Source organism: Urocampus carinirostris, chromosome 17 (assembly GCF_059441175.1).
Source record: "Urocampus carinirostris isolate Australia breed hairy pipefish chromosome 17, RoL_Ucar_1.0, whole genome shotgun sequence".
Taxonomy (NCBI): domain Eukaryota; kingdom Metazoa; phylum Chordata; class Actinopteri; order Syngnathiformes; family Syngnathidae; genus Urocampus; species Urocampus carinirostris.
This window is the reverse complement of record NC_142365.1, coordinates 10,864,646-10,891,611: the sequence shown is the minus strand read 5'-3', so window position 1 is coordinate 10,891,611 and position 26,966 is coordinate 10,864,646. Positions and strand designations below refer to the sequence as shown.

At 41.1% G+C, this 26,966-nt stretch overlaps 1 protein-coding gene and 1 long non-coding RNA gene across 5 annotated transcripts in view; one reads left to right on the top strand and one right to left on the bottom strand.

The window, feature by feature from the left end:
- gria4b (glutamate receptor, ionotropic, AMPA 4b) overlaps positions 1-26,966 on the bottom strand; it is a 198,533-nt gene that overhangs the window by 8,968 nt on the left and 162,599 nt on the right. For 2 of the 4 annotated variants that reach the window (XM_088321203.1, XM_088321202.1), the window contains 4 exons: positions 22,950-23,323; positions 8,358-8,556; positions 6,406-6,653; positions 2,816-2,930 (listed from right to left, as the gene is read on the bottom strand). In XM_088321203.1, coding sequence (XP_088177329.1) covers positions 2,816-2,930; positions 6,406-6,653; positions 8,358-8,556; positions 22,950-23,323 — 936 coding nt within the window. Of the gene's footprint in view, positions 1-1,892; positions 2,008-2,815; positions 2,931-6,405; positions 6,654-8,357; positions 8,557-22,949; positions 23,324-26,966 lie in introns of all 4 variants that reach the window. The other 2 variants (XM_088321204.1, XM_088321205.1) reach the window with 2 other exon arrangements.
- Positions 1,396-8,693, top strand: LOC148349208 (uncharacterized). Its single transcript, XR_015847325.1, has 3 exons — positions 1,396-1,452; positions 4,542-4,783; positions 8,424-8,693. It is a non-coding gene; the product is annotated as an uncharacterized LOC148349208 (long non-coding RNA).

The following is a 26,966-nucleotide window of genomic DNA, read 5'->3' as shown; positions in this document are numbered from 1 at the left end:
GAATGTCAGTTGTATTACCTAAGTGTTAGCCTTTAGCTTACTTGCACTTTTATATTATCTTAGGGTTAGGACTTTTCTCATGCACTTACCTTTTATTATTGTCTACCCGCGTTCCAAGTGCCTACCATCCCCCCTCTTGTCAGGGGGGTCACGCGGCCAGGATCTTACATAGATTTTTCAGTACTGAAGGATTTTATACATTTGACTATAAAGGATTTTGTACAATCAAATACAAATTACAAATCAAACGTATTTTCGATTCCTTTGTACGCTATGTCAATTGACTATCTTCAATGACATTTGCCCTACACATTTCCCAAACATTTTGAAGGGGAGGAAGATACAAATCTCTTTGGCTAAGTTTTTTTTTTTTTCCAAAGGACCTATAGAGAGAGATAGCGAGTCCTGCCAAAAGGGCAAAACATGTGACAAATGAAAACTGAAAAATTGAAAATGAATCTGTAGAAACATTTTGCGTGTTCATGTTCAATTAAGGTTACAGTAATTTAAATTTTAAGTGTACAAATAGTGCTGATTAGGGTGGTCCTTAATGGGGGTCGAAATTTTTTTTTTTGAAATATTGGGCTCTGACCCCCCGCATATGTTCTTATATCGATAAAAACACACTGTGTGCAATTTTGAACAATTTGGATAATATTTAGAGGTAGCTCAACGACTTTGAAATTTCCCAAAATGGTAAAATTTTGGCAATTTTCGAGAAAAAACGGAAATCTTAACCCTATGTGTACGGCGTTTTAGAACATCCAATTTCAGTCCATTGCTTATAATTGTAACACAAGAAAAGTTACAAGTAACTTTGTACACTAGGTCTGATATAATGTGCGAAAAATCCTTATTTTTCATACCAAAATTTCAGAGGCCTTGAGCGACCTCTAAATATCCTTTGATTTTGATGAAACTTTGCCTAATTACGTTTTGTATATATTGGAACATATTCAAGGGGTCAGAGCATGAAATTTTAAAAGTCGAAAAATAAGGACCACCCTAGTGCTAATGTATCAATTAAAGTGGTTCTATCTATCTATCTATCTATCTATCTATCTATCTCGCCAGGGGACTGGGATCCTCTCTATCTCTACTCCCTAAGAGAAAGCGAGGCAAAGAAAGGGGGCGGGAGACCGAAAGGTCTCGCAAATCCTAGTTATAGGGTCACTAAATGTGAGAGGATGTGGAAGTAAAGCGACTGAGTGGAAGAAAGAGGCGATCGGAAGGATGACTCATTATAACCCCGCATTTAAATCAATAATGTAATCTTATTTATTATTCTTTTATGTTTAAGTACCATTTGAATATGTTTTTGTGATCAGGAAGATGTGTTTCATACCTTTTTAGGTTTCACTTTGTTTTTTCTTTTTTTCTTTTTCAGTCCTGTTTACGGCCATACCACCCTGAGAACGCCTGATCTTAGGAAGCTAAGCAGGGTTGGGACTGGTAAGTATTCGGATGAGAGACTGCCAGGGAATACCAGACGCTGTGAATAGGTCATTTGGCGCACGCTCTGCTGCAACAGCACCGAATACCCGATACAGTCTGTGAAAACTTATTTCCCGAAGGAGACCAAAAAAATTTAAGTGTTATTATTATCCTTGTGGGAGGTTGGAAACAGGCCGATTCGTTTTTAATTATTTCACACTGGGAAAATTGGCCCGTTACACGAGAAATTCGAGCTACAAGCAAGATACTGGAACGAGTTAAGCTCGTATGTAGAGGTACCACTGTATCTGACGTCCGAGCATGCCCCTGTTGTGACATCGTCTGTGCCATGCTGCGTTAGAGTACGTCGTAAAAAACGGCGCCGTGAGATCGTGCACACAAAAGACAAGACAAAATAAAAAACGTACAAACGTGGAGGCTTCCCCTGACGGACTGACCTTACTTCCCGAGTCTTTGTGTCCGCACTCCCCTTTATCGTACCACCATTTGTTTTTCAGTTTGTCTAAGATGCCCGCCTCGCTCAGTTTCAATACGGCAAGGTTTACCGGCGTTCTTCAGACCAAAGGGGGCGGGGCAGGGGGCGGGGTCAGGAGGGTAGGAAATAACATAAATAACATCATAGGACATGTTATTTTATGTTATTCAGTAAAAACCTGGTGGCCCCCGACGCCATACGGGGCCCCTCGTGGCGTTGTCGGGGTAGGGGCCCCACCGCGGCAAGAATATCGAGGGGACTGGCAGACATACACGGAGAAATGTGGGGCCCCTGGCCCCTATCGCCTATCTGGAACGGGCGTATACTGCAGGGACTAGTATGGGATTATTGAGGGATTTGTTGGGCAATTTGTTATTTTTTGCATTAGTCAGTGTTGGGGAAACTGGGGACAAGAGTTGCACCAAATCAACACATTTTCATAAATAATCTTTTTAAAAAAGTGTATATTTTTATAAATATTATCATCATAATATGGCCCTGCTATGTGGCCCAATTATTTTGTTATAGAATATTACAATTCTTAAAATAATCATCCATTAATTTTGTGCTTAAGGTTGGATTGTTATTGGTAATATGTAAATTAAGGCCAAAGAGCCGTTTGGGAGCCGAGCCAAAAGAGCCGGTCCGCTAAAAAGAGTCAGAATTCCCATAACTCATAAATTGACTATTCTATGAAATGTCTACAGGTTTTCTGAAAAATGGATTTCAAATTTGACGGATTTTTGCCCAGACCTGAGCAATCGTTCTTTGCCAATTCGAGTCAGAGATGGGTGCAGAGTCAGTGCAGGTGCGCCCGTTTGCCAGCACAAAACACGACAAGAAAAAGAAAAGACTTTCGCTAGCGTTAGCGCGCGGGCGGCTAACCTTCTCGCCGCCTCCGCCGCTGCCGCACTCTCCTTTGTCGTACCACCACTTGTTTTTCAATTTGTCCAAGAGGCCCTGCTCATTGAGCTTTAACACGGCCAGGTTAACGGCGCTTCTTGAGAACCATACAGAGAAATGGGGGTCAACCGGGTGAGTGAGGACTTGCAATTGGGCAGGAGAAGGAGAATAAGAGAAAAGAGAGCCAGAGAAAAAGGGAGAGAAAGACAAAAGTGGACATACAGTGCAAAAAGTTGTGTTACGGGACCAGAACGCACGTAGCTTTTTTGTTTTCATTAGCTGCTGTGACATAAGATTTATCCAATTACTGTAAATTCTGGACTGCATGCACAAATTTAAGGAAGAACATCAACCTTGTATTTCAAAAGCCGCAATAAAAGAGAAATCATTAACGTCCGTTTCCTACATTTTAAAAAAATCAGTGGGAAAATATGTAGTACAGAAAAGGTGGGCTTAGAACTGATGTGATTTCTGCCAAGTGCTCTGAATGTCAAAATGAAGAAATTCAATGAAGCATGGGTAAACGGCAGAAATGACTAAGACTGTTTTAATTTTTGAAAATGGCTTTTCTTGTTTCCGTTGTTTTCTTTAATTCTATTTATCTTTTTTGTTTTTAATTGTAACGCCTTGTGGAAAACCTATTTTTACAAGCACACAATTGTGAAAAAAATTACAAACAACTGTTCAAAAGTTTGGCGTCACTTAGAAATCACTGTTTTTTCAATGACGATAAAATGTAACTAATCGGAAATACACCCCATACATTGTTAACGTGGTAAATGCTGCAAAAGCCTGCTTTTAATGCCATTTTTAAATAGGTGCGTAGAGGACCATAGTCAGCAACCAGCACTTTGGTGTGCTAATCGTGCATTTTGTTAGCTAATTGCTTTAGAAGGCTACTGGATGATTAGAAAACCCATTTGCATTTATGTCAGCACAGCTAAAATTAATTGAGCTGGTGAGATAAGCTATAGAAGTGATCTTCCTTTGAGGTAGTCAAGTATCTGGAACATCACATTTGTGATTGAACTTTCAGAAAAAGAGAACTTTCATGTGAAATTTGACCGTCTATTCCTGTTCTGAGAAATGATGGCTATTTCATGCAATAAATTGCCAAGAAACTGAAGATCTCCTACAACGGTAGGTACCACTCCCTTTAGAAAAAAAGAGAAGGAAGAGAAGTAGGAGGCCAAGTACATTAGAGTCGCTAATTGGAGAAAAAAAATCCTTACAGGTCTTCAACAAGCACCTTTGTTAAATATTACCCTGCAAAACAGCAATGTCAACATCTACAGTCCAGTGGTGACTCCGAGATGCTGGTGTTCAAGGCAGAGTGGCAAACAAAATGCCATATCTTTGAGTAGCTACCAAAAGGAAGAGATTATTATGGGTAAACGGGAAAGACAATGGAAAACTCATGGAAAAAGAAAAATAGTCTGAGTGAACCCAAACTTTTGTATTGTATATCTTGCGACTATTGGAATTTTCATTGCTGCTAAATACTCTCACTCAACTTTTCATTGGACGATGATTTTAACTCTCCAATCGCGACATTGTGAATATTTTCCTCCAATGTTTCACGACGTCGTTATCAATGACAATAAAGACAATTGAATTCCGTTTTAGCTTAGCGTGTGCTTTGCTCCCGTCAACACAAAACAGTTCGATCAAGTCCAAGCCTCAAACGTCGCCACTTTCAATCCCTCAGACGGGGACAAGTGACTGGCAGAAGACGATAATCCCTTGAAAGAACAAGACGGAAGCTTGGAAAGGGACTACGGTCATCTGTCAGACTGTCTCCCCCTTCGGGTGGAGAGCTGCCAGTGCCCCGCCCTCCTCAAAAACAATAAAAAATGCAGCAGCTGCTCCACGCCATGAGAGGAAATTCCCCGGCAAAGAAGCGACGTTGTGGAAGCTTCATCTTCATTAAAAAGCAACCAAAAAAATCAGGTATGACAAATTGCTAACGTCTTTAAAGGGGACATGTTATGCAAACAGAAAATCATATACTTTGAATCATGTCTCCTTTTAATTCCTTTCATACCATGCAAAGGCATAACTCACCTGAGCAGGCTCACCTGTGGAGAAAATAACCTTATTTCCTCCTATAATGGTGAAAAGGTTTCCGCAACCACAATATTTGAAAGAGATTTTGGCCTGATAGTTCGGAGCGTCCCAAGATCTTGTCAACAACACCAAATTTGGAAAATCAGGGTGTCAAGAACCTTATCGGTAAGGCAAATTCTTCAGGTTAGTTATAAAACGTCCCCAATATGCTATCCTGCTCTCCAACCAGCCCGTTTTAGGGGGTGCTCGTGCACCCCCAAATTTAACCCAAACGCTCCCCAAAAATGGAGCATTTTTAAAACGCTCTTCTCCTTAAAGGTCAGAATAGGCTAAAATATGAAAAACCTTAGATGAAAAATACCAACATAGCGTCTGAAATACTCCACTGCCTTGAAATGGTTCAGTCCATTTGATTCCTAGCACTGCCCTTCTTGCTCCCCCTTTGCTTGGCTAGTGTCACTTGCGGCATAGCGGCGGAGTCTGTGGAGGCTCTGGTGTAATAGGGTAAGAGTATTTTATACATCATGACTTTGTTATCATCATCTGAGCTACATTGAATCGAATGTTTCTTCTTCTGTAGATATGTGAGTAAAAACTGGGCATGGCGTAGTAATAGTGTTTTTTGCTAACCACTATTACTACGCCATGTTTTTAGGTGATGTTCACAAATGGGAAGTGACCCTCCTGAACAGTGTTGAGTGATCCTAAATCTCTTTAAGTGTAATGAAAAATAGATACAATTAACCAGCCAGACGCTCTGAACCTTAATATCGCCCCTGCTCTCAAATTTTTCAAGTAAGTAGATCATTTTGATTTGGTCAGTTTTTTTAATAGCTCGCATGCTGAAAAACTGTGAAAACTCTTGATTCCTATCAAAAGTTATGATTTTTTTCAAAATAAATACATATCAAATGGGGCAGCACAGCGGCGCAGTGGTTTGCGCGTGTGCAGCAGTTTTGAGGTCATGAGATTGAACTCCATGTGTGGAGTTTGCATGTTCTCCCCGTGCTTGCGTAGGTTTACTTCGGGCACTCCTCCCACATTCCAAAAACATGCATGTCGGGTTAGTTGGCTGGTCCAAATTGTCCCTAGGTGTGAATGAGCGAGTGAGTTGTCTGTCTCTGTGCGCCCTGCGACTAGCTGGCAACCAGTTCAGGGTGCCCCCTGCCCACTGCCCGAAGATAGCTGGGATGGGCTCCAGCACCCCCGCGACCCTACTGAGGATAAGCGGTGCAGATAATGGATGGATGGACATATTAAATGCTCTCTGCGATACAGCGAGGGATTACTGTATATCTGAGACGACCGTTCGTTTATCTTGGGTCTAACCGAGCCGAAACCACTAGCGGAGGAAATAAGGTGGGTTAGAAAACGAAAAAGCAACGAGAAGCAAACACTGACATGAAAAAAAAATCAAGAAATCAAGTAAAAAGGCAACACACCAGGGAAGGTGGAATACCGTAACAACACGTGGACGACACATATTGTTAGACTATTCCACCCACCTTAACTGTGAACCCTTTGGCGTGGCCACGCCGTAGCCTTTGGAGTCCAGGTTCCCGCCAACTTTCATGGTATCGCAGGGTTTGCGCTGCTCCGTGTACTCGTTCATCGTGGACTCCAGCAGGAAAGCGTACTTCCCTTTGGATTTGCGAACCCGGGCCACGCCCTCCGCCGTGGTCTTGGTGAAGACGGTGGGCTCGGCGGACTTCATGTAGCCCCACATCTTCTCGTAGACCGCGATCTTGGAGCGCTGAGGCCAATGCAAAGGAGAGAGAATTGCTTAGAACTTGCACAGTTGGAACAGATACACAACGTAACGGAAATTTTGGACTAACAGCCGCTACTTGTTTTCTACTTTGTAAATTCTGGTACTGAGTAAAACTAGGAAGCCCTGGACATGCTGTGCTTGATCTTAAGCTCTCCCATCCCTTGCGCACATGACAAAGTGATAAACAGGAGACTAAGTGTTGTTGCTACTACATCAAAAAAGTCATTAACCATGCCGACACTACAGACGCTCCCCTACTTAAGACCATTTGACTTAACGAAAAACGATAGATGCGAACATTTTTTTTCGGGATGTCGAAAAATATCTGGACATTGCTGTAAGTTAGATTTTGTATTGTGTGCACCTTTTTCCAAGCACAGGACAGTACTGTAGTGCTTCTTTCCGCTGCTACCAGCGTGTGGCGCCGTGAGAGCTCACTCGGCATCCACCCCGAAAAATAAATCCGCTTTCTCTCCCTAGTTTGTGTGTAAACATTCTATAATGTATCTCCAGCGCGCTAAGAACTTTGACATTTTTATTGTTAAATATCTTCTGCATCCATTCAATATGGTTGTGTAAAGTGTAAAGAAGAGGTGAGTCATTTTTTTTAAATGAAAGTGGAATAAGAAAGCTTGATGCGGTTGAGAAAATGGTTGGATTGCTTTTTTTCGGCCCCTTTTTATCACGGAGGAGTAAGTAGCCTAACTCTTAAAGCGCATCTTCCAAAAGTAAGTTAAACTCAGCTTTATTGATCTTTATAGAGCATATTATTTTATTAAACGTTTTTTTTTTCAGTACAAGACAATTCAGGTTACTTATACAAGCCTTGAACATACTTATATACACCATAGACATAGAAAATATAGCACTGAAGCAATTTACTAACAAATTCAACTTACGAACAATCTTCCGGAACCTTAACATAACACTGAAAGTACTTTTTCAGAAACCAGATTACAAATATTAAAGGATGAGATAAACATTGTAAATATTTTTGCTGATAAAACAAAATAAAAAAGAGAGTTGAAGAAAGACATTAAAATAAATAAAATAAATTATTCCAATAGATTTAGTGAACCCTTCATATTGTCCTGAGCAGACAAACAATTAGCCGAGACACTCCATATCCATTTCATCTCTGGGCTTCAAACCACACAAAGATTTCCTTCTCCATTTCCAGGTTCTTTTTCTCTCCAGGCATGGTGTTTTGCAAAAACACAAATAAAAATACCAAAATTCAGCACAATTTGAACGTAAATTCTGAGCTCACTTGTGCCCTATTGATTTTCTGTTGGTTTGTTTTTCCCATATTATGCCAAACCTCCTCTCCCCATGCACTACCTGTCATTAGCTACTGGTAACACACAACCAAGTATGCGCATATAAACTGACCCCCCTGATTTCAGTATTTTGTATGTTGTACATTTGGCTTAGACGTGAGTATATAGGGTGGGGAGAATATCCACATGAGGAGAAATTTAGCGTCCTCGTACTCTGTGCTTCACTAGTTCTCTGTAGTTACATATAAACACTGCCACCTGTTGATCCTGGTGAATTGAGGGCTGGATGTTACATTTGAAGTGATAAAGATGTTTTTAGCAGTCAGAAAACATCGCAATCTAATAATAATGAAGTTTTAGGGACGCGCTCCTTTGTCACAAGCTAGTCCCAACACGGCCAACTCACCCTGAAAAACTCCTTTGTGGAACCCGAGTCCAGAGTGCCGTAAGCGATGTCGGTCTGCTTGGCCAGGTCTTCTGCGCTTTCTATGGGCGAAACCATACGCTCCACCGTGAGGAAAGCGGCCAGGTTGGCCGTGTAGGACGAGATGATGATGAGCGTGAAGAACCACCAGACGCCGCCCACGATGCGGCCCGACAACGACCTTGACCGGGGACACAAGGACAATGAAGAAGCGGCCCGGGAAAACCACAAAGTGCAAAGAAATGCCCTCTATTATGCGGTAAGCCAGATTTTTTTCTATTTTAATACCGTATTTTCCGGACTATAAGGTGCACTCAGAAACCCCAAGTTGGCGCTTTATAACCCTATGCGCCTTGAATTTGACAAAAAATGAGTTATCACTGAATTGCCCAAAATTGGTAGCAATGGTAATAGCACTAAATCCTAACCACCAAGGACATGGATGGTTGGTCACAATTGCATAACATTAAGTGCAACAGGAATCAAACCCAAATTGTGGCTGGGCGAGCGCCGCATCTTATCCACTAGATCACTAGGGATACAGACGACAGATCTCATTATCACACAATTTTTAGTCACGGTACTAGATATGTTAGCTATGTTTTCTCAGCTTAGATCAAGCATTGCGAGTGTCTAACGTTTTTAAATGTGTGCGACCATACGTTTATATAAACACATTTCAGGACGACCGAATTACTTCCCACAATGCCTTTCTTTTCATTAATTTCAAAATCTTTGTAAAAACTGTGAGTCAGCTGTACCACGGACCGATTTAATGTCTGACGTTATTCTCACGGCCTGAGACAATAATTTAGTACCATGACGAAAAAAAGAGTGTTGATGAGATTAGATCCAATGCCTTTTCATGCGTGGTCTGTATCCCCAGTGGTCTAGCGTTTAGGAATTGTCGCACTCCAATCCAAGTATTTTCAATAGTTTCTCAAATAAAACAAGAGCAAACATAATTGTAGAAAATATATAACGATATTATGTTGCAGGAATTAAAATATTTGATAAAAACAACAATATTCATTGTAAGTGTTTTGTTAAAAACAAGTTAAAATATTATAAAACTAAAGAAGTGTTAATTTTCTCCTGAATCAAAATGCAAAATAAAAATTCCTACAGAAAATGTAAAATGAAAAACAGTATAATAATAAAAATATACATTTCCAAGAAAAACAAGAAAAAATCTTACAATTTTAAATCATTGGCATTTTGATCATTTTAGAAATAATATTGTTTCAATTACTTTTAAGTGTTAAAAAAAAGAAAAGAATAATTTTAAGTACCGTAAAGATTTATTTCCCAAGAAAAAGAGGAAAACGTATCTTAGAATAAGAAAAATCAGCATTTGATTGCTTGTGGTACACATGAATTTTCCTTTACTAGAAAAACAAGTTGAACAAATCATTAAACCCAAAAAGTATACATTTTTCCTAAGTGATCTCATTGATTCACCCCCCCCCCCCCCCCCCAAAAAAAAAATATTGTTATCACATTGGCAGAACCTTTTGTCATTTTAATGATATTTTTTCTAATTTTGAATAGTTTCACAATTAAAATAATTATTATAATAAATAGAATTAAATATAAACATGTATAAATTAAAATATAACAAGAAAAAGGAGAAAAACAAGTTACATATTGTAAGAATAATTGTATTTCTATTTTACAGGAAAAACAAGTTAAACTACTATAAAATAAGAAGATTTTCCTACAGTGATGCTGTTGCCAAAAAATCAATTCACTGGTATTCGTTTTTCACATTTGAAGTATATTTCGTCATATTTTTAATATATTAACAAATAAGAACAAGAACAAATATTATTAACTCAATCAATGACTTCTTTCCAAACGTGTTTGCAGCCGTCAATGGCAGTAAATGAGTTTGAAAAATATGAAACTATTATTTTACGAGAAAGAAATATCATAGAATAACAAAAGAAACAAGACAAAGTGGGTAGGGGAAAGAGGAAGTAATGGGATTGATTTTGATGCTGGAACAACACTTAAATACAATGTTATGGAAAAGTTCTTGCTCCCCTATCTGAATTATGTGTTTTTGCATGTTTTCCACACACAAAAGGTTCCAAATCATCAAACCAACTATAATATCAAGAAATCACTTCAATTGAATACGTTAGACAAAATGAAGTATGCCACAAGATCTCGAGAACAATTGACATGCCACGATCTATAGAATTTCTAGAAGAATTTAGAAAGAAAAGATTGAAATCTATCAGTACGGAAATGGTCACAGTCATTTACAAGGCTGCAGGGCTCCAGCAAACCACTGTCAGAAGACATTATCCACAAATCGGGAAAGCTGGGAAAAGTAGCAAACCTTCCCAAATAAGATTACCCCAAGAGTGCGGCGACAACTCATCTAGGAGGTTAACTAAAGAACTTCGAAAAACATCCAAGGAACTGCAGGCCTCGCAGGTCAGTGTTTATGACTATTATAAGAAAGACACTGGTCAATAATGGCATCCATGCGAGAGTTCCCAGGCAAAACCACTGCTGACACAAAAGATCACAAAGAGTCATCTTACATTTGCCAAAAAGCATCTTGGTTATCCTCAGAACATTCCATGGACTGAAGAGTCAAAAGTTGAACTTATTGGAAGTCGTCAGCTCGTTCCATCTGGTGTCGAAATGTCACAAAGACAAAAATGACCAAAATAATGATGCCAACTGTAAAGCATGGTGGTGGCAGTGTGATGATCTGGGCCTGCTTTGCTGCCTCAGGACCACTCACTGACGAAATAACGAATTTTGGTGTTTACCAGAAGATCCTAAAGGATCCGGCCATCAGTTCGTGCACTAAAACTCAAGCACTCTTAGATCACGCAGCACAACTACGATCCGAAGCACACCAGCAAGTCCCACCTCTGAATGGCTCAAAAAAACAAAACAATATGAAGCTTCTTGAGTGGCCAAGTCAAAGATTGAGATGCTGTATTGTGACCTTTAACCGCCAGTTCATACTAGAAAACCGTCCGATATGGAAGATTTGAAACAATTTTGCAAAGAAGAGTGGGCGAAAGTCCCTACACAGGGTTGTGAAAGACTCATTACAAATAATGGTAACAATTGTCATGTCATATTTATTTATTTGTGACCCCCTTAATCACAAAGAGTCTCAAAGGGCTGCACAGATCAAAGACTATTGCAAACTACAGACTATTATGACACCATCCCCTCATCTAAAACCTACATGAGGGCAAATAATACACATATTATCAACATAAGATATAGATTATTCATATGATAAAGAGTAGAAGTGTGTTTTAAGCTTAGATTTAAACATTTCCACTGGGGTTGCAAGAATCTCAGAGGGCAGAGCATTCCACAGCACCAGGGCCCGAATAGAGAGTGCTCTCCAACTTGCAGATTTCTTCTTGGTTCTTGGGATTTCTAGTAAACCAGCGTTTTCAGAGCGAAGTCTCCGGACCAAAACATAAGGGGAAATTAAATCTGAAAGATATCAGGGAGCAAGTCCATGCATGATTTTGTATAATACCATCAGAACCTTAAAATCACATCTTAAGCTAACAGGGAGCCAATGCAGGTTAGCTAAAATCGGGTTCGTGTGATCAAACTTTCTTGTCTTAGTTAAAATTTAGAATTTTGTACCAGCTGAAGGCTCTTGATTTTGGACTTCGGGAGACCGGAGAGTAGTGCATTACAGTAATCAAGACGGGAAGTAACAAACGCTTGAATTATAATCCCCGCATCTCACTGAGACAGCAATTGATTTCTGTTATCGCTGTCAAAGGTGGCCCAACTCTATTAGGTAAAGGGGGCAATAATGAGTAATAATTATAGCCAAAAAAATCCAGAAGGGGGCAAATACTTTTTCACGGCACTGTACTCATCTCCTGCCAATGGTGTAATCTATTTCAAAACCAGAGCCCAGTGGAAGTACCAGGAAAACCACTTTAACCACGTCTGATTCTGCAGATAGTCAAACAAATCCACGTCCGTGGCCGTGGATGCAGCCGCTCCGAGCAAATGGTTTCATCCGATATCAAAGAGAGGCGAGAAACCCCGCGGCGGCGCTAACCCGTCTTTGCACGCTCGGGGGAGACAGATAGCAAAGTCGGCTGCCTGCGGGCGTGAGGAGAATCTTAACGCCTGACGCCGCATCAAGGAGAACAAACAAGACCTCCCCTCGCTGCAAATCAAACAACGGCGAGTACGGAACCCCAAAGGGCCTCTGGCAAAAAAAAGAAAGAAATACATCTGCGGAGTAGCCGCTGCTCTTGAGCAATGCGCAATGTCACTTTGAGCAATCCGGCTGGCAACCAGAAGATTGCAGGGGCCGGCGCTCGTCTCTTTGACGGCTTTTAAGCCCTTTTCACACTGCGCCGACTAAGGCCTGGGTGGGAAGACAAGCAGGCTCGCCCGTATTGTAGACCAGTGTTTCTCAACTGTTGAGTCAGGACCCAAAAGTGGGCCAAGGACCGGTTTTCAGTGCAAAATAATGCTAAGAAGAAGAAAATACCAAAGAGGAATTACACTTCTCAACAGTGGACGGTGCTATTGCCCTACTAGATATCTTCTACCTGTTCAGTCAATCGCTACGTTTGAGAGGGACTGCATCTCATTTTATTGTCATTTTGTTGGTTTTATTTCCAAGGAAGTTACTTAAAGTGCAAAACAGTGAAGACAATATCGAGTCAAAGAGAGAAACGGTTGCAAAATGGGTTATGAGTGCCTGCCGTTGAAGCACTGCTAGTATAAGAATGTAAAATATTTAGTGTTTTACCGGTGTATTAATTTTCATTTATTACATAATTGAATGATAATCCATGTTTCGATACATGCTTTGTTCATATTTGGATGTTTTTTTAGTATGTGGCTATTTTAAAATTTTAGTAGGTCCTTTATATGCAATGTGGGCTTCTATGAGAGTTACTAAATACAGACAGTGCTTGAAATCGGTTTTGGTTTTACTGTTCATTTCGCTTTTTGAAAGAAAAGGTGGATTGCACTGCTTTAAACTGCACAATACGTTCATTGAGGAGTGGAATTTCAAATTTTTTAATTGGAGACTTATAATTTAGGTTGAACGGTGGATCCTGACGTCAGACCAGTTGAGAACCAGTGCTGTAGACCCCAGGAAATGACATAAATTTATTTTGAAATGGTAATTGTAAAGTGAAAATGTCTTATTGTGGGGATACAAACCTATAGGAATGAGCTAATGTGTTTCCAACCCCTGGTTCTCCAGGTAAAACCATTAAATATGTAAATACATCATAACAAAAAAGTACATAAATACGTATTAAATCGTATTGAATAACAAAATAGTATACAGTAGGTATTGCATATGCAAAATTTGGTAGCCTGTATCAATCGAGCTGGATACTTTCGGAGGTTCTGAAAAGAGCCAATAGAATATACCTTTATTGTCATTGTTACAAAATGGGTTAACATATTGTGACAACGAAATTGGCAATAGCAGGAGTTGGTCAGACTTGGTGTAAGCAGCCAACTTTAGTGGCTAGCAAATAAGTTTCTAAAAAGGCCAGTAAAATATTTAATTTGTCAATGTCAGGACCCAGAATTATGGAATTCTGTGAAAATTGCTTGCGTTACCAGCGTTAGAAGGAAAAGCAGGCTTTATATACATTAAACAGCTAACAATGTTTATCATGGAGTGCCACGTCAAATTTCGTAGAAAATTATGTTCCCTATGTTGTTATCAATGACAAAAAGACCCTTCTAGCCATAGCCTGCAGCCAAGTCGCTAACAAGAGTGGCTAGAGAAGGAAAGAGTGGAAACAAAGAAGTCAGTATCACGAGCGAAAGTGTTACTTACGGAGATGAGCAACTAACAATTAAATATTGGCCAATGGTGAACCATAGTCTGCAGCCATTGGGTAACATTTTCAGCTAGAGAGGGAAAATGTGAAAAAAAGGTCAAAGAATACCAGCTTTTGAAGGCGAGTGACATACTCAAGGACAAAGCAAGTGTTACTCCCAGAGCTGAGTAACTAACAATAAAAATATTGGCAAGCAACGAGCCAGAGCCTGCAGCCAAGTGGCTAACATGAGCAGCTAGAGAGGGAAACAGTAGAAAAAAGGTCAAGGATGACCAGTTTTTGAAGGCGAATGACACACTCAAGGACAAAATGTTACTTACAGATCTGAGTAACAATAAAAGTATTGACTAACATCGAGCTAGAGCCTGCAGCCGAGTGGCTAACATGAGCGGCTAGAGAGGGATATAGTGGAAAAAGGACAAAGATGACCAGCTCTTGAAGGTGAGTGACACACTCAAGGACGAAGCACGTGTTACTTACAGAGCTGACTAAGTAACAATAAAAATAATGGCTGGTAACGAGCCAGAGCTTGCAGCCAAGTGGCTAACATGAGCAAGTAGAGAGGGAAACAGAAGAAAAAAGGTCAAAGAATACCAGCTTTTGAAGGCGAGTGACACACTCAAGGACAAGAAAAGTGTTACTTACAGAGCTGAGTAACTAACAATAACAACATTGGCTAGTAACGAGCCAGAGCCTGCAGCCAAGTGGCTAACATGAGCAGCTAGAGAGGGAAACAGTGGAAAAAGGTCAAAGATGACCAGCTTTTGAAGGCGTGTGACACACTCAAGGACAACAAAAATGTTACTTACAGAACTGAGTAACTAACAATACAAATATTGGGTAGAAACGATCCAGAGCCTGCAGCCAAGTGACTAACATGAGCAGCTAGAGAGGGAAACAGTGGAAAAAAAGTCAAAGATGACCAGCTCTTGAAGGCGAGTGACACACTCAAGGACGAAACAAGTGTTACTTACAGAGCCAAGTAACTAACAATAACAACATTGGCTAGTAACGAGCCAGAGCCTACAGCCAATTGGCTAACGTGAGCAGCTAGAGAGGGAAACAGTGAAAAAAGGTCAAAGATGACCAGCTTTTGAAGGCAAGTGACACACTCAAGGACAAGAAAAGTGCTACTTACAGAGCTGAGTAACAACAATAACAACTTTGGCTGGTAACGAGTCAGAGCCTACAGCCAAGTGGCTAACATTAGCAGCTAGAGAAAGAAACAGTGAGAAAAAAAAGAAGTATAAGATGATGGAATCCCGGGACTCGGCAATCCATACATACAGGCATACGGAGCTCAACTATGGACATTAAACAGCTTTTAAGTTCTAAAATCCACCTGGGTCAAGCTATCAAGATGACTATGAAAAAGGGCGTTTTTTTTTTTTGCTTATTATTTGAATCAACAGTGTTTTATTTCAATTAATGAAGTATTTTTACACCACCAGGGGTCGCTACATAATACACAGTGATGGCTTTAAGGATTTATCTGAATTCTATGCATCTTCTTGAGAACGCAACCTCCCGCGATGACCACGATCGTTCTTTTCGGTTCGCGTTTACGCAGGAGCAGGAACGTTGACGTTAATTCGAGTAGAAGGTCATGCGGCAAACGCGTTAAAGGGAGGGCGAGGAGGGCTTCTGTGCAACTGAGCGTCCACTTCCTGGCCTTCTTCTTCTTCTATTTTCATCTTGGCGGAAAGACGGCATTGCAGTCAAGTGGGGAAATAGTCACGCTGCCACGTTGCTCGACTTCCTTCTCTGGACCTCTGCAGCACATTTGGAGATTTTCGAATAGAAATAGAATTGCCCAAAACGTCCCGGTCGGCGTTCGGCAAGTCGGAATTGCCTCTCGGCTTCGGCGTGAAAAAGATTCGAGTGCTACTGATGGGAGAAAAAAAGCGCAGGGAGGGAACAGCTGCGCGGCGTTACGGCTGGATGAGGCGCGGGGATCGGGAATAATGGGAAGTCTGGAGACGAGCGGGACGCTCGGCGGATTCCGGTTGGCCGAGCGGGAACTGGCGAATTTGGAGATTTGCGTCGCCGGAGTCGCTCTTGCTTCCAGTTTAGATTTGAAGTCTCTCATCTCATCTCATTAGCTGCACCGCTTATCCTCAGTAGGGTCGCGGGGGTGCTGGAGCCCATCCCAGCTATCTTGGGGCAGTGGGCAGGGGACACCCTGAATTGGTTGCCAGCCAATCGCAGGGCACACAGGGACAGACAACTCGCTCGCTCATTCACACCTAAGGACAATTTGGACCGGCCAATCCACCTGAAATGCATGTCTTTGGAATGTGGGAGGAAACCGTAGTGCCCGGAGGAGAACCCACGCAAGCACGGGGAGAACATACAAACTCCACACAGGAAGTCCGGTAGCTGGATTCCCGTCCCGTCCTGTCCGGTATCGACCTTAGAACTGTGCCGCACACGCGCTAACCACTGCGCCGCCATGCTGCCCTAGATTTCAAGTAATAAGTTGAAATGACGTCACGGAAGAAAAAGAAAATGGAGGGACAGCTGTGCTCAATGGGGTTGAGGTCAGTGTCAGACACGCCACCTTACCCTTGTCACAAGCCACAAACGGAGACAGGACCCAATAGCGTTCCCTAAACTCAGTTTTATTGAAATAGAGAGCAGTGCTTGCTTCCACGATTCGATGATCGTCGGACACGGGTGGCTGATGGCAGGAACGCAGAAGTGGGACTTCGAGCGAGGATAGTCGTGGGTGGCAGAAAAGCTAGTCAGTAGCCGGGACAGGGGAGCAAGGGCGGTAATCGAGTCCAGAAAAAAGGTCGGCAACAAGTATCAGGCAGGAAACAGGGCAAAACAGGTCGATGGCCGGGACGGAAGAGCAGGGCAGAAACGGGTCCAGAAACAGGTCGGCAACGGGTAACAGGCAGGGGAAAACAGACCAGGAGATTGTCAGAGGGTACGGTGCTGGCCTAGCAAAAGCGTAGGTTCGCAGGACGGTCTGACGGCTTCCTCTTGGAAGCCGGGGGTTTAAAAAGAGTCAATGAGCCAATCAACGCTCACGGCTGTTGGCGCCAACGAGGCATTCGCAGGTGCCCCGAATCAGCAATCATGACACCCCTTAATGGGAGGGTGTGGAATTGGACACACTTGTGTCTATTCTCTCCACACTTGTTGGTAAAAATCCCAAAACTTTATATTGCCTGCTCAGACAGCACTCTGCGTCAGGCCATTGCCATCTTGGTTAGCTTCCCTGGATTTGGGTCCACCCCAAAAATGTGACAAAATGACCCTACCATCAAAGGACCCAGTGGGAAGTATCCAGCTCCTCTGTCCCTTCTTGAGTTTTTCATTGCCCTCATGTAGGTTTTAGATCAGAGGATGGTTTAATAATAGTCTGCGGTTTGCAATAGTCTGTGCAGCCCTTTGAGACTCCTTGTGATTAACGGTGTCACAAATAAACATGACTTGACTTGTCCCTCAGACGCTTCTGTTTTCTGACCCAACAGCAGACTTGTGCCTAATCTCCCCACACATGTTGGTAATAATCCCAAGACTTTATATTGACTGCTCGGACAGCACTCTGCGTCAGGTCATTGCCATTGTCATCTTGGTTGGCTTCCCTGTATTTGGGTCCACCCCTGCAAAATGTGACCATCAAAGGACCCAGTGGGAAGCGTCCACCTCCTCTGTCCCTTCTTGAGTTTTCCTTGCCATCATGTAGGTTTTAGATCAGGGGATGGTGTCATAATAGTCTGCAGTTTGCAATAGTCTGTGCAGCTCTTTGAGACTCCTTGTGATTAAGGACGACACAAATAAACATGACTTGACTTGACTTGTCCCTCAGCCGCTTCTGTTTCCTGACCCAACAGCGAGGAGGTCTCTCAGCCGCAATCGTTTCCTGTCTTTGCGGCGAGGACGGGTCCCTCAGCCGCTTCTGTTTCTTGTCCTGATGGTGAGAAGGTCTATCGGTCGTTTCTGGTCCCTATCTTGGCAGCTAAAAGGGTTTTGTCTTAGCGGCAATGTCGCATTTGTGAATTGCTACAGCCATTTTTATTTGTGTCCAGAATATATTCTGTAATAAAACTGTTTTTAGCCTTTATTTTGAAAACCTGCCCTCTAAGTATCCAGAACCAACGAACAGGAACAAAAAGCCATTCCTAGATAGGAATAAAATGTAGGTTCATTTTTTTTGTAAATCTGACTTTGCCTCACCGCACGACACTGGACGGTATCATAGAAAATGAAAACATTTGATTCTCTTCCCTTAAATTATAAATGAAGTCTATACGCTGGTCCTTTAAATTAAAAGCATCGATAATTTGGTAATACCGCATTATGAAAAAAAAGTCCATGTACTGGGGAATAAAAAAACGGGATGGCATGACTTGCTATCGGCTTGCTAATACTAACACTAATTCTATCGTTTGGGCCGAATCAGAATCCTCAGTCTCATGATCGCCCTCTGCCGTGAGGCAAAAGAATTGCGTGCCTCGCCTTGCATTTGTAGATGCTCAGCACAGTAGTATGTTACATACTGATTGTTTTCATATTTATAAAATAATGTGAAAAATCAGCGATTTTGAAAATGGAAATCCCAAAATTGTGAAGTTAAAAAAGTACTGAATTAATCTATTCTCTATAATTCAGGGATTATAGTCAAATTCAAGCACTTTTTCAAGATTTTCAAGCCCATTTTTCCACTTCCCCGATACCAGTAAAAGAAGTACATGTGATTCCAGTGTGAATAATGTACTTTGCAGAACCACAAATGTATCTGTGATTTATATCTTATGATTTCTGGATCTTAAAACAAATCTCATACCATGTAGGTGTTGGATTAAAAAAAAACACTAATATGTATCTTAAATTTTCAGTTGCAGGAAGTTCTTCCCATCACAATGCAACCCCTGGAAATAGCTACTAGATTTTTTTGCATGGCCCATGATAAATCTCCATAATATGTAATCCTGTAACTAACAAATTTCATAGAGCACTGTTCCGGCGTACCCTGCATGGTGTACAAACTCATGCCAGCTGCCGTTAACCCCAAGGGAAGAAGAAATGCAAGGGCAAAGAGAAGCCACCAGAGAGCAGTGTCGATGTCAGTTTAAGGCAGAATTGTTGAGAAATATGGCAACAATTTCAAGCATTTACAAACACTTTACCCATAATGCAAAATTTGTTTCAAACCTTGAAAACATAACATAAAAATGTAAGCATTTTCAAGGAATTCAAGCACAAACCCTGTATAATTGCATGTCTCCTAACTGCAAGCCACTGCTCCAGAAAAAGGTTTTAAATTTAAATTAAAAAAATAATAATTAAAAACCGTCATGGCGCCTTCATAACTGCGCAAATCTGTCCACCATTTTATGTGGTCTCCCACTTTTAGCCCCTTCCCAAGAGAGTTGACCACAGGAGACCTGGATATATAATCACGGAATTCATTATCCCAGCCTGCCTCCAGGCAGCGGAAGAATGGAATTAATGGAGACAGGGAAGCAAAAGATTGGGGACTATTTCCAACTCCCTGAAATTAGTAACAAAAAAATAGACGATTTAGAAAAAATTCTGTTATTCAAGTCATCGTATTTTGGACCTATTTCTGAATTAAAAGGTCCTCGTGAAGTCACTCGCCTAATCTCAATCCCCTAGGTAGCTCATCAAAGTCATCAGCCTGACTACTTTCTACACAAGAACTGCACCACATTCCACTACTTGTCATTTGTCCTAGAAAACTCAACTCGTTTTGAGAAATGCAACTTTATCCATTTTGTGCAAGGCTCCCTCCAATTACTCTCCCTTCCCCATTTTACCCCTTACTCGGAGTCCAAATCCTCTGAAAAGTGGAGTATGACGAGAAAAATGAGGGACAAATTGCTAGGATTTGGCATAGCACCAAACCAGGTGTGGTGCAAGACACACCTGTCCTTTACTGTCCCGAGACTTGTGTGTTCGGAAATCGTACTGCGTCGGGTCATCGTATTTCCATTTTCGGTTTAGTCAATGTTTTCTGGTTTGGACCCATTATTTGTTCTGTGACCCCTTGTTTGTCTGTTACTTTGTTCCTGGTTTTGTAATACAATACCATCCTTTATTTCAGCTGCTTCTCCTTTTCCAGTTTGGTCTTTGTTTCTGGTCTGGATATAATCAGGTTTGATTTTGTTTGGACATGATATTTGTCTTGTGACCCCTTTTTTGTCCGTTACTTTGTTCCTGGTTTTGTTATACAATACCATCATTTATTTTAGCTGCTTCTCCTTTTTCAGTTTGGTCTTTAGTTCTGGTTTAGATATTATCAGGTTTGATTTTGTTTGGACATGATATTTGTTTTGTGACCCCTTGTTTGTCTGTCACTTTGTTCCTGGTTTTGTTATACAATACCATTCTTTATTTCAGCTGCTACTCCTTTTCCAGTTTGGTCTTTGTTTTTGGTTTGGATATTGTCAGCTTTGAGTTTGTTTGGACATTATATTTGTATCGTGACCCCTTGTTTGTTTGTTACTTTGTTCCTGTTTTTTATACAATACCTCCTGTATTTCAGCTGCTTCTCCTTTTCCAGTTTGGTTTTTGTTTCTGGTTTGGATATTGTCAGCTTTGATTTTGTTTGGACATGATATTTCTTACCCTGACCCCTTGTTTGTTTGTTACTTTGTTCCTGGCTTTGCTATCAAATGCCATACTTATTTTGAGAACCAATACCTGATTCCCTTCACTTGGGTCCACCCTAAAAGCGTAACAGATAAGTCAAGTCAGCTCGAGAGAGGCATACCTTCTCCTTAGTCATACCTCGTTGGTATTACCGACCAGCTTGGAACAATTATGGGAGGGAATAGACCAATTACGGTCTCAGGATAATAGCAAAATTTGACATTGTTTTTTCATTTTCTGTAATATAATTTAATACAAACAAAAATGTCACTTACTCTGGATTCATTACAAATAAACGGAAATATTGCAAGCATTTTATTATTGAAATATTACTTTTTCATGATATTCCAATATTTTGATATTTGAGTTTTCGCCTCATTCAGCAATATCATAATATCAAAATAGAATACTGACAATATTTCACTTGATTTGTAATGAATCCAGAAAGAATGACATTTTTGTTTTTTAATTTAATTACATAAAATAAAGAACTTTATCACAATATTCAAATTTTCAGGAAAAAGTCCTGTGCTCGATATGTTTTTCTATTGTGTTGTCTTACAAAACGTAAATTCCCACAGAGGGCGCTGCAAGACAAAAAAGCACAAAGATAGGAGAGGTTGTTATGGGGAAGACGAGGAGGAATAAAGACGAGTGAAGCGCAGCAACACACTCATTTCTTTTGCAAGTTAAACGTTACATTTTTTTAACCAGGTTCAATGTTACTGTTTTGGATGAGTGAAATAAGAAGAAAAGCAACAAAAAGAAAAGAAAAATAAAGGATTCATTATCACATATGCTACAAAAAACACAGTTCAAAGTGATGACGTAATAATCATAAAGTTCCCCTTGCAATCACCAAATAAGTGCAAGGAGTAGGAGAAAGATAAAGTAATGGGATTGGTCTTAATGCAGATAAAAACACAATTACCGGGAAAGGCAAAAAGAGCAACTTCCGTCTTAAAATAGCTGAAATAATTGATCTTGCTGGAAATTTAAGCCATTCAAAGTCATATAGCTACAAGGCTTATTAATAAAATGAGGTGGGGAGGGTCTTAAAGCAACAAAGGCACTCAAGTCAAAAGACCACAGCTTCTCGAGCTGTAATCGTATTCTAATCTATAAGGGGATTTCTGGTTCTTTTAAGTGCAGGCAGGCCACATTATCATATTTATTCGTGTATAACGTGCACCGTGTATAACTCGTTTTTTATCAAAAGGTAGAGTAAAGGTTTTATAGCCATAAAATAGATATCGAGGGTTGGACTGACTGAAGGCCTAGGTGTGAAATGCATATCCGGCCAGTAGATTCAATACAGTAATCCCTCGGTTATCGCGGTTAATGGGGACCAAAACCACCTGCGAAAAGTGAAAATCCGTGAAGTAGCATCCTTCAAAAATGCTTAAAAAAATAAAAAATGAAAAAATATTATTATTATTATTCATTTTTTCAATTATTATTTTTTAGACCCGCGAAGCTCTGAACCTGCATATGTGGATCTGCGAAGTAGCGACGCCCCTTCAAAAATGTTTAAAAAAAAAAAAAATATATTATTATTTTTTTTTAAATTATTTTATTTTATTATTTTTTTTTAGACTCGCAAAGGTCTGAACCCGCGAACGTGGATCCGCGAAGTAGCGACGCCCCTTTAAAAATGTTTAAAAAAAATAAAAAATAAAAAAATATATATTTTTTTTTAATTATTTTATTTTATTATTATTATTTTTTAGACCCGCGAAGGTCTAAACCCACGAACGTGGATCTGCGAAGTGGCCACGTCCCTTCAAAAATGCTTAAAAAAAATAAAAACATTTTTTTTTTTTTAATTATTATTTTTATTATTATTATTTTTTTAGACCCGCGAACGTGGAACCACGAAGTAGCAAGGTCCAACTGTAGTTCATTTAAATTCCCTCCAGAGCAAAAGATATTTGTGTCATCGACGGACAAATTATTGTTACAAATGTCATTTATAGGAAGGTTAAAGAGTCGCGGACCCGGTATTGACCCCTGGGGGACGCCACGAGCAATATTCAAGCACGACCATGTATAATCTCCCAGCCGGATGGATTTTCGCCCGTTTTTCTCGGAAAGAGAGTCATTTCTTTCTTACCTCGGCGAGATGTCGCATCCCTGTTGCATGAAGGCGCCCAGGGAGAACCAGAGAGAGTTGAAGATGCCGAATTCATTGGGGGGCTGGTCGCTTGGCGGACCGTCGGTGCCCTCTTCGGGCTCCTCGGTGTGCCACTCGTACGGGCTGAAGCGGCTGACCAGGAAGAGCACCACGCTAACGCCGATGTAGGCGAACACGATGCACATCCAGATCTCGTAGGCCAACGGGTCCAGGAAGGAGAACACCCCGGGTTTGGATTTTTGGGGCTTTTTGATCATGATGGAGATGCCCAGAGACATGAAGGGCTTGGAGAAATCGATCACCTCCTCCCGGACCAACGTGATAGTCAAAGGGGCCACAGCGATTTCCGCTTTCTGTGGGAAAATTGCGAAGGGAAAGGTCAGAAAAGGGGATATCGATAGCTTGCTCTTGTGAAATAATCCATCTCGCTGGAACTTTAAGCCGTTCAAAGTCATATAGCTGTGGAAGTCTTAAAAAATAGGGTGGGGAGGGTACTAAAGCAAAATAAGGAACTTAAGTCTTTAATAGACACTCATAATAAGGAGAGAAGACCTTAGTGGGTTTTGAACTTGCAAGGAGAATGAGAGAATTCCATCCTTTTCGCAGCCTCAGTAATTTGTATTCAAAATATGCGTGGCTAATATCCCCGGTATACTATTGCTGAGAGCAGGGGCCGAGAGTAAATTTGTGTCGAATTGCAGCCGTGCAGATCCTTTATCCCTTATCACATATTGCTGTAGGCGGAGACCAGCAGAACTTTTGTCAGGCCTGGCAGCTCCTTTTTTTCCCCGTTATTTCTGCCTAAATTGAATTGTACTCATTCTGCGATCACGTCTTGCTGCAAGGGAAGACCGGCAGAGTGCACTTTTGTCAGACCTGGCGTCTTTTTGTTGCCGGTTTTGTATTTTCACTAAAATGAACCGCACTCGTGTGGTTGTGATCCATTATCCCGAATCCCATTTGATATAAGCGGGGCCCGGCAAAACACTCTTTTGTTGGGCCTGGCTTCAATTTTTTTGTTATTTCCGCCTAAAACAAACTACACTTAAGTGGCCGCAATCCATTACCCCCAATCATATTACTGCAAGCGAGGACCAACAAAGCACGCCTTTGTCGGGCCTGGCATCTCTTTTTGTTATCTGTTATTGTATTTCTGCCTAAAATGAACAGCACTTGTGCGGCTGCGATTACGTTATCACAAATCCCATCTTGCTGCAAGTGGAGGTTGGCAGAGCGCACTTTAGTTGGGCTTAGCGTCTCTTTTTTTATAGCTTATTGTATTTAAGGATAAAATGAACTGCACTTGTGCCGCCTAAATCCATTACTCCACATCATATATTGCTGCAAGCGAGGACCAACAAAGCGCACCTTTGGCGGGCTTGGCATCTCTTTTTGTTATCTCTTATTGTATTCCCACCTAAAATGAACTGCACTTGGGGGGTGGCAACTGTTATCACCAACCACTTTATGTGCGAACAAATGCTGGCAGAGGGCACTTTAGTCGGGCGAAATTACAGTAGTCTTTGCTGTCATTGCAGTTAGCCTCTTCGATTTATCGGAATTTTGGAATTAAATTTGTCACGGTTGCCATGGCGCCCAATTGGCCCCGCCCATGTAGCGCCAGCTGCGGCTAATTGACAGATTGGCTTTCCGTCTATTTAAGCTCAGTGCTCTCATTCTTCCTTTGTCAGTACGTCAACGAACCTCTCCCCCGCAAGACGTGGGTTTTGACTCGGCCCTGTTTCCTGTTGGTATTCCCTGTCTGGTATTGTTCCCGTTTATTTTTGTCAGGTTCAATATCGGTTTCCAGTTTCGTTCCCGTCCATTTTTGTCCTGTTTATTATTCTCTCTGGTTTTCATTTCCATCTAGTTTGTCCTGTTTATTTTCGATATCCTGTTTCATTATCAATCCTGTCTGTCCCGTCCTGTCCGGTATCGACCCATCTGTCCGATATCTACTCAGGCAATTGATATCGATCTCGTCGGCCTCTGGCTTCCTATCGGTTCAAGCCAGAATGCTGCTGTGCATGACTCCCCATTTCCCGTAAAATAAAAGGCTTGTGTGGGAAACGTCACGCGTTTGGGTCCTGAACCTTTTCTGGTTCATGATAAAATTGTACATTTTTCATAGAATTATAGCAGTTAATAAAACTGTTGAAAACAACTGTCAATTTATCTTGCGACCTCTTAAATGGATCTGGTCCGTGTTTACATGATTAACAGTTGTCTTACTTAAATCTCTACAATTTTTATGTTTACTAAATTTAACAACTGAGCGGGATCGAGTCATTGAAGAGAAACACAAACTTCTGTTTATTGTTATTAAAAGTTTGAAAGAAGAGAATGGATTTTAAGTACAACTTTGCAAGCTAAAACCAGACAAAGAACCCAAGAAAGTCTCCCAAATGCCAAGAAGCTGAGCGAGAATCATCCGGGGAGGATAAAATAACACGTTTCCAAAAATTGCACGAAATAAAGTCTCCGGTTTGCTGAAAACCCAGACAGCAGATTAGAGTCGGAGACTAATGGCTGCGTTTTCCGTCTTTCTCCGTTCCGTAGGGGAAAACAAAAAGCTTCCGTGGGCCGGTATCGGACCTCCTGACACTGACGGAAGAGATTTCAGGTTCTTTTATCCTCAGCAAAAATAGATGACAGCCGCTGTTTAAAGACTTATCGGGGTTAAGGCGCCTGGAGAGAACTGAGGTTTTGCGGTATTTTATAGGCTAACCCAGGGATGGGCAAACTACTGTTCACGGGCCGAGCAGGGCCCCGTCCGGCCCGCTGAATAAGAATGAAAAATACGAAAAAAGCAACAGTACCAATGAAATAGTCTGTCCCCGGTGTCCCTTTGTGGCCCCTCTTCCATAAAAGGGCTATACAATATGTTTATGGAAAGGCTGTATTACTGTATGTTGCGCAACTGAAATTAAGTTCCTGAAGTTCAATATTTTGTGTGGCCACCGTCATTTTGCAGAACCATTTTAATCCTCCTGGCCATGGATTTCACCAGAGCCTCACACAGTGCCACTGGGATGCTCTTGATGTTCGAGACCTTGTGCTTCTTCACTTTCCGTTTAAGAATGCCCCAGAGATGTTTTATTGGGTTTAGATCTGAAGACATGCTTCTCAGGCTTCGACACAGTTCCTGGAGGGAGGGGATCATTCTCTGGCCATTCCTGAGTTTGTGTTTCCCTTCATGAAATGCAACTCCTCAATTACAGTTGCACTCATGCAGCCCCAAACCATGACGTTCCCAACACCATGCTTGACACTAGGCACAACACAAACATGTTTGTACTCTTCACCTGGTTGCCGCCACACATGCTTCACACCATCCAAGCCAAATAGATTTATCTTTTTCTCATCAGACCATAGGATATTTTTTTATTGTGTCTTGAGTGTTGCTTAACTAAACAGTATGATGAAATCTCTGCAGAAATGTGAGCTATTTTTCGGACAATCAGGAGCACTTAAAAACCCCAAATTGGCCAGAAACTGGAAAATAAGTCTTATATACCAGAAAATACGGTGGATAAAATCAGAAATGCATAGTTAATATTAAAGGATACGGCATTTGGTAACTGTTCTGCCTGTGAGAAACATACAGAGTAGTTTTTTAAGTGTGCTCTTATTGTTAACATGATAAATTGCACAAACATGCTTTTTAGATTTCAACCAATGATGAAATGAGTTCTTATAACAACCAAAATGCAACATGGATATTTACTTGTCATAGTCCAATTTTAATGGGTCTGTCAATTTTTTCACTCTCTCTCTCTCTCTCTCTCTTTTGTCTCTTTGTCTCTCATTCTATCTCTTTGTCTTTCCCACTGTCTCTTCTTTCTTTCTTTCTTTCTCTCTTGCTTTATCTCTTTCTTATTTTCTGTTTCTCTTTCTCTTTCCCAACCTCTTTTCCTCTCTCCTTCTCTCTCTCTCTCTCTCTCTCTCTCTCTCTCTCTCTCTCTCTCTCTCTCTCTCTCTCTCTCTCTCTCGCTC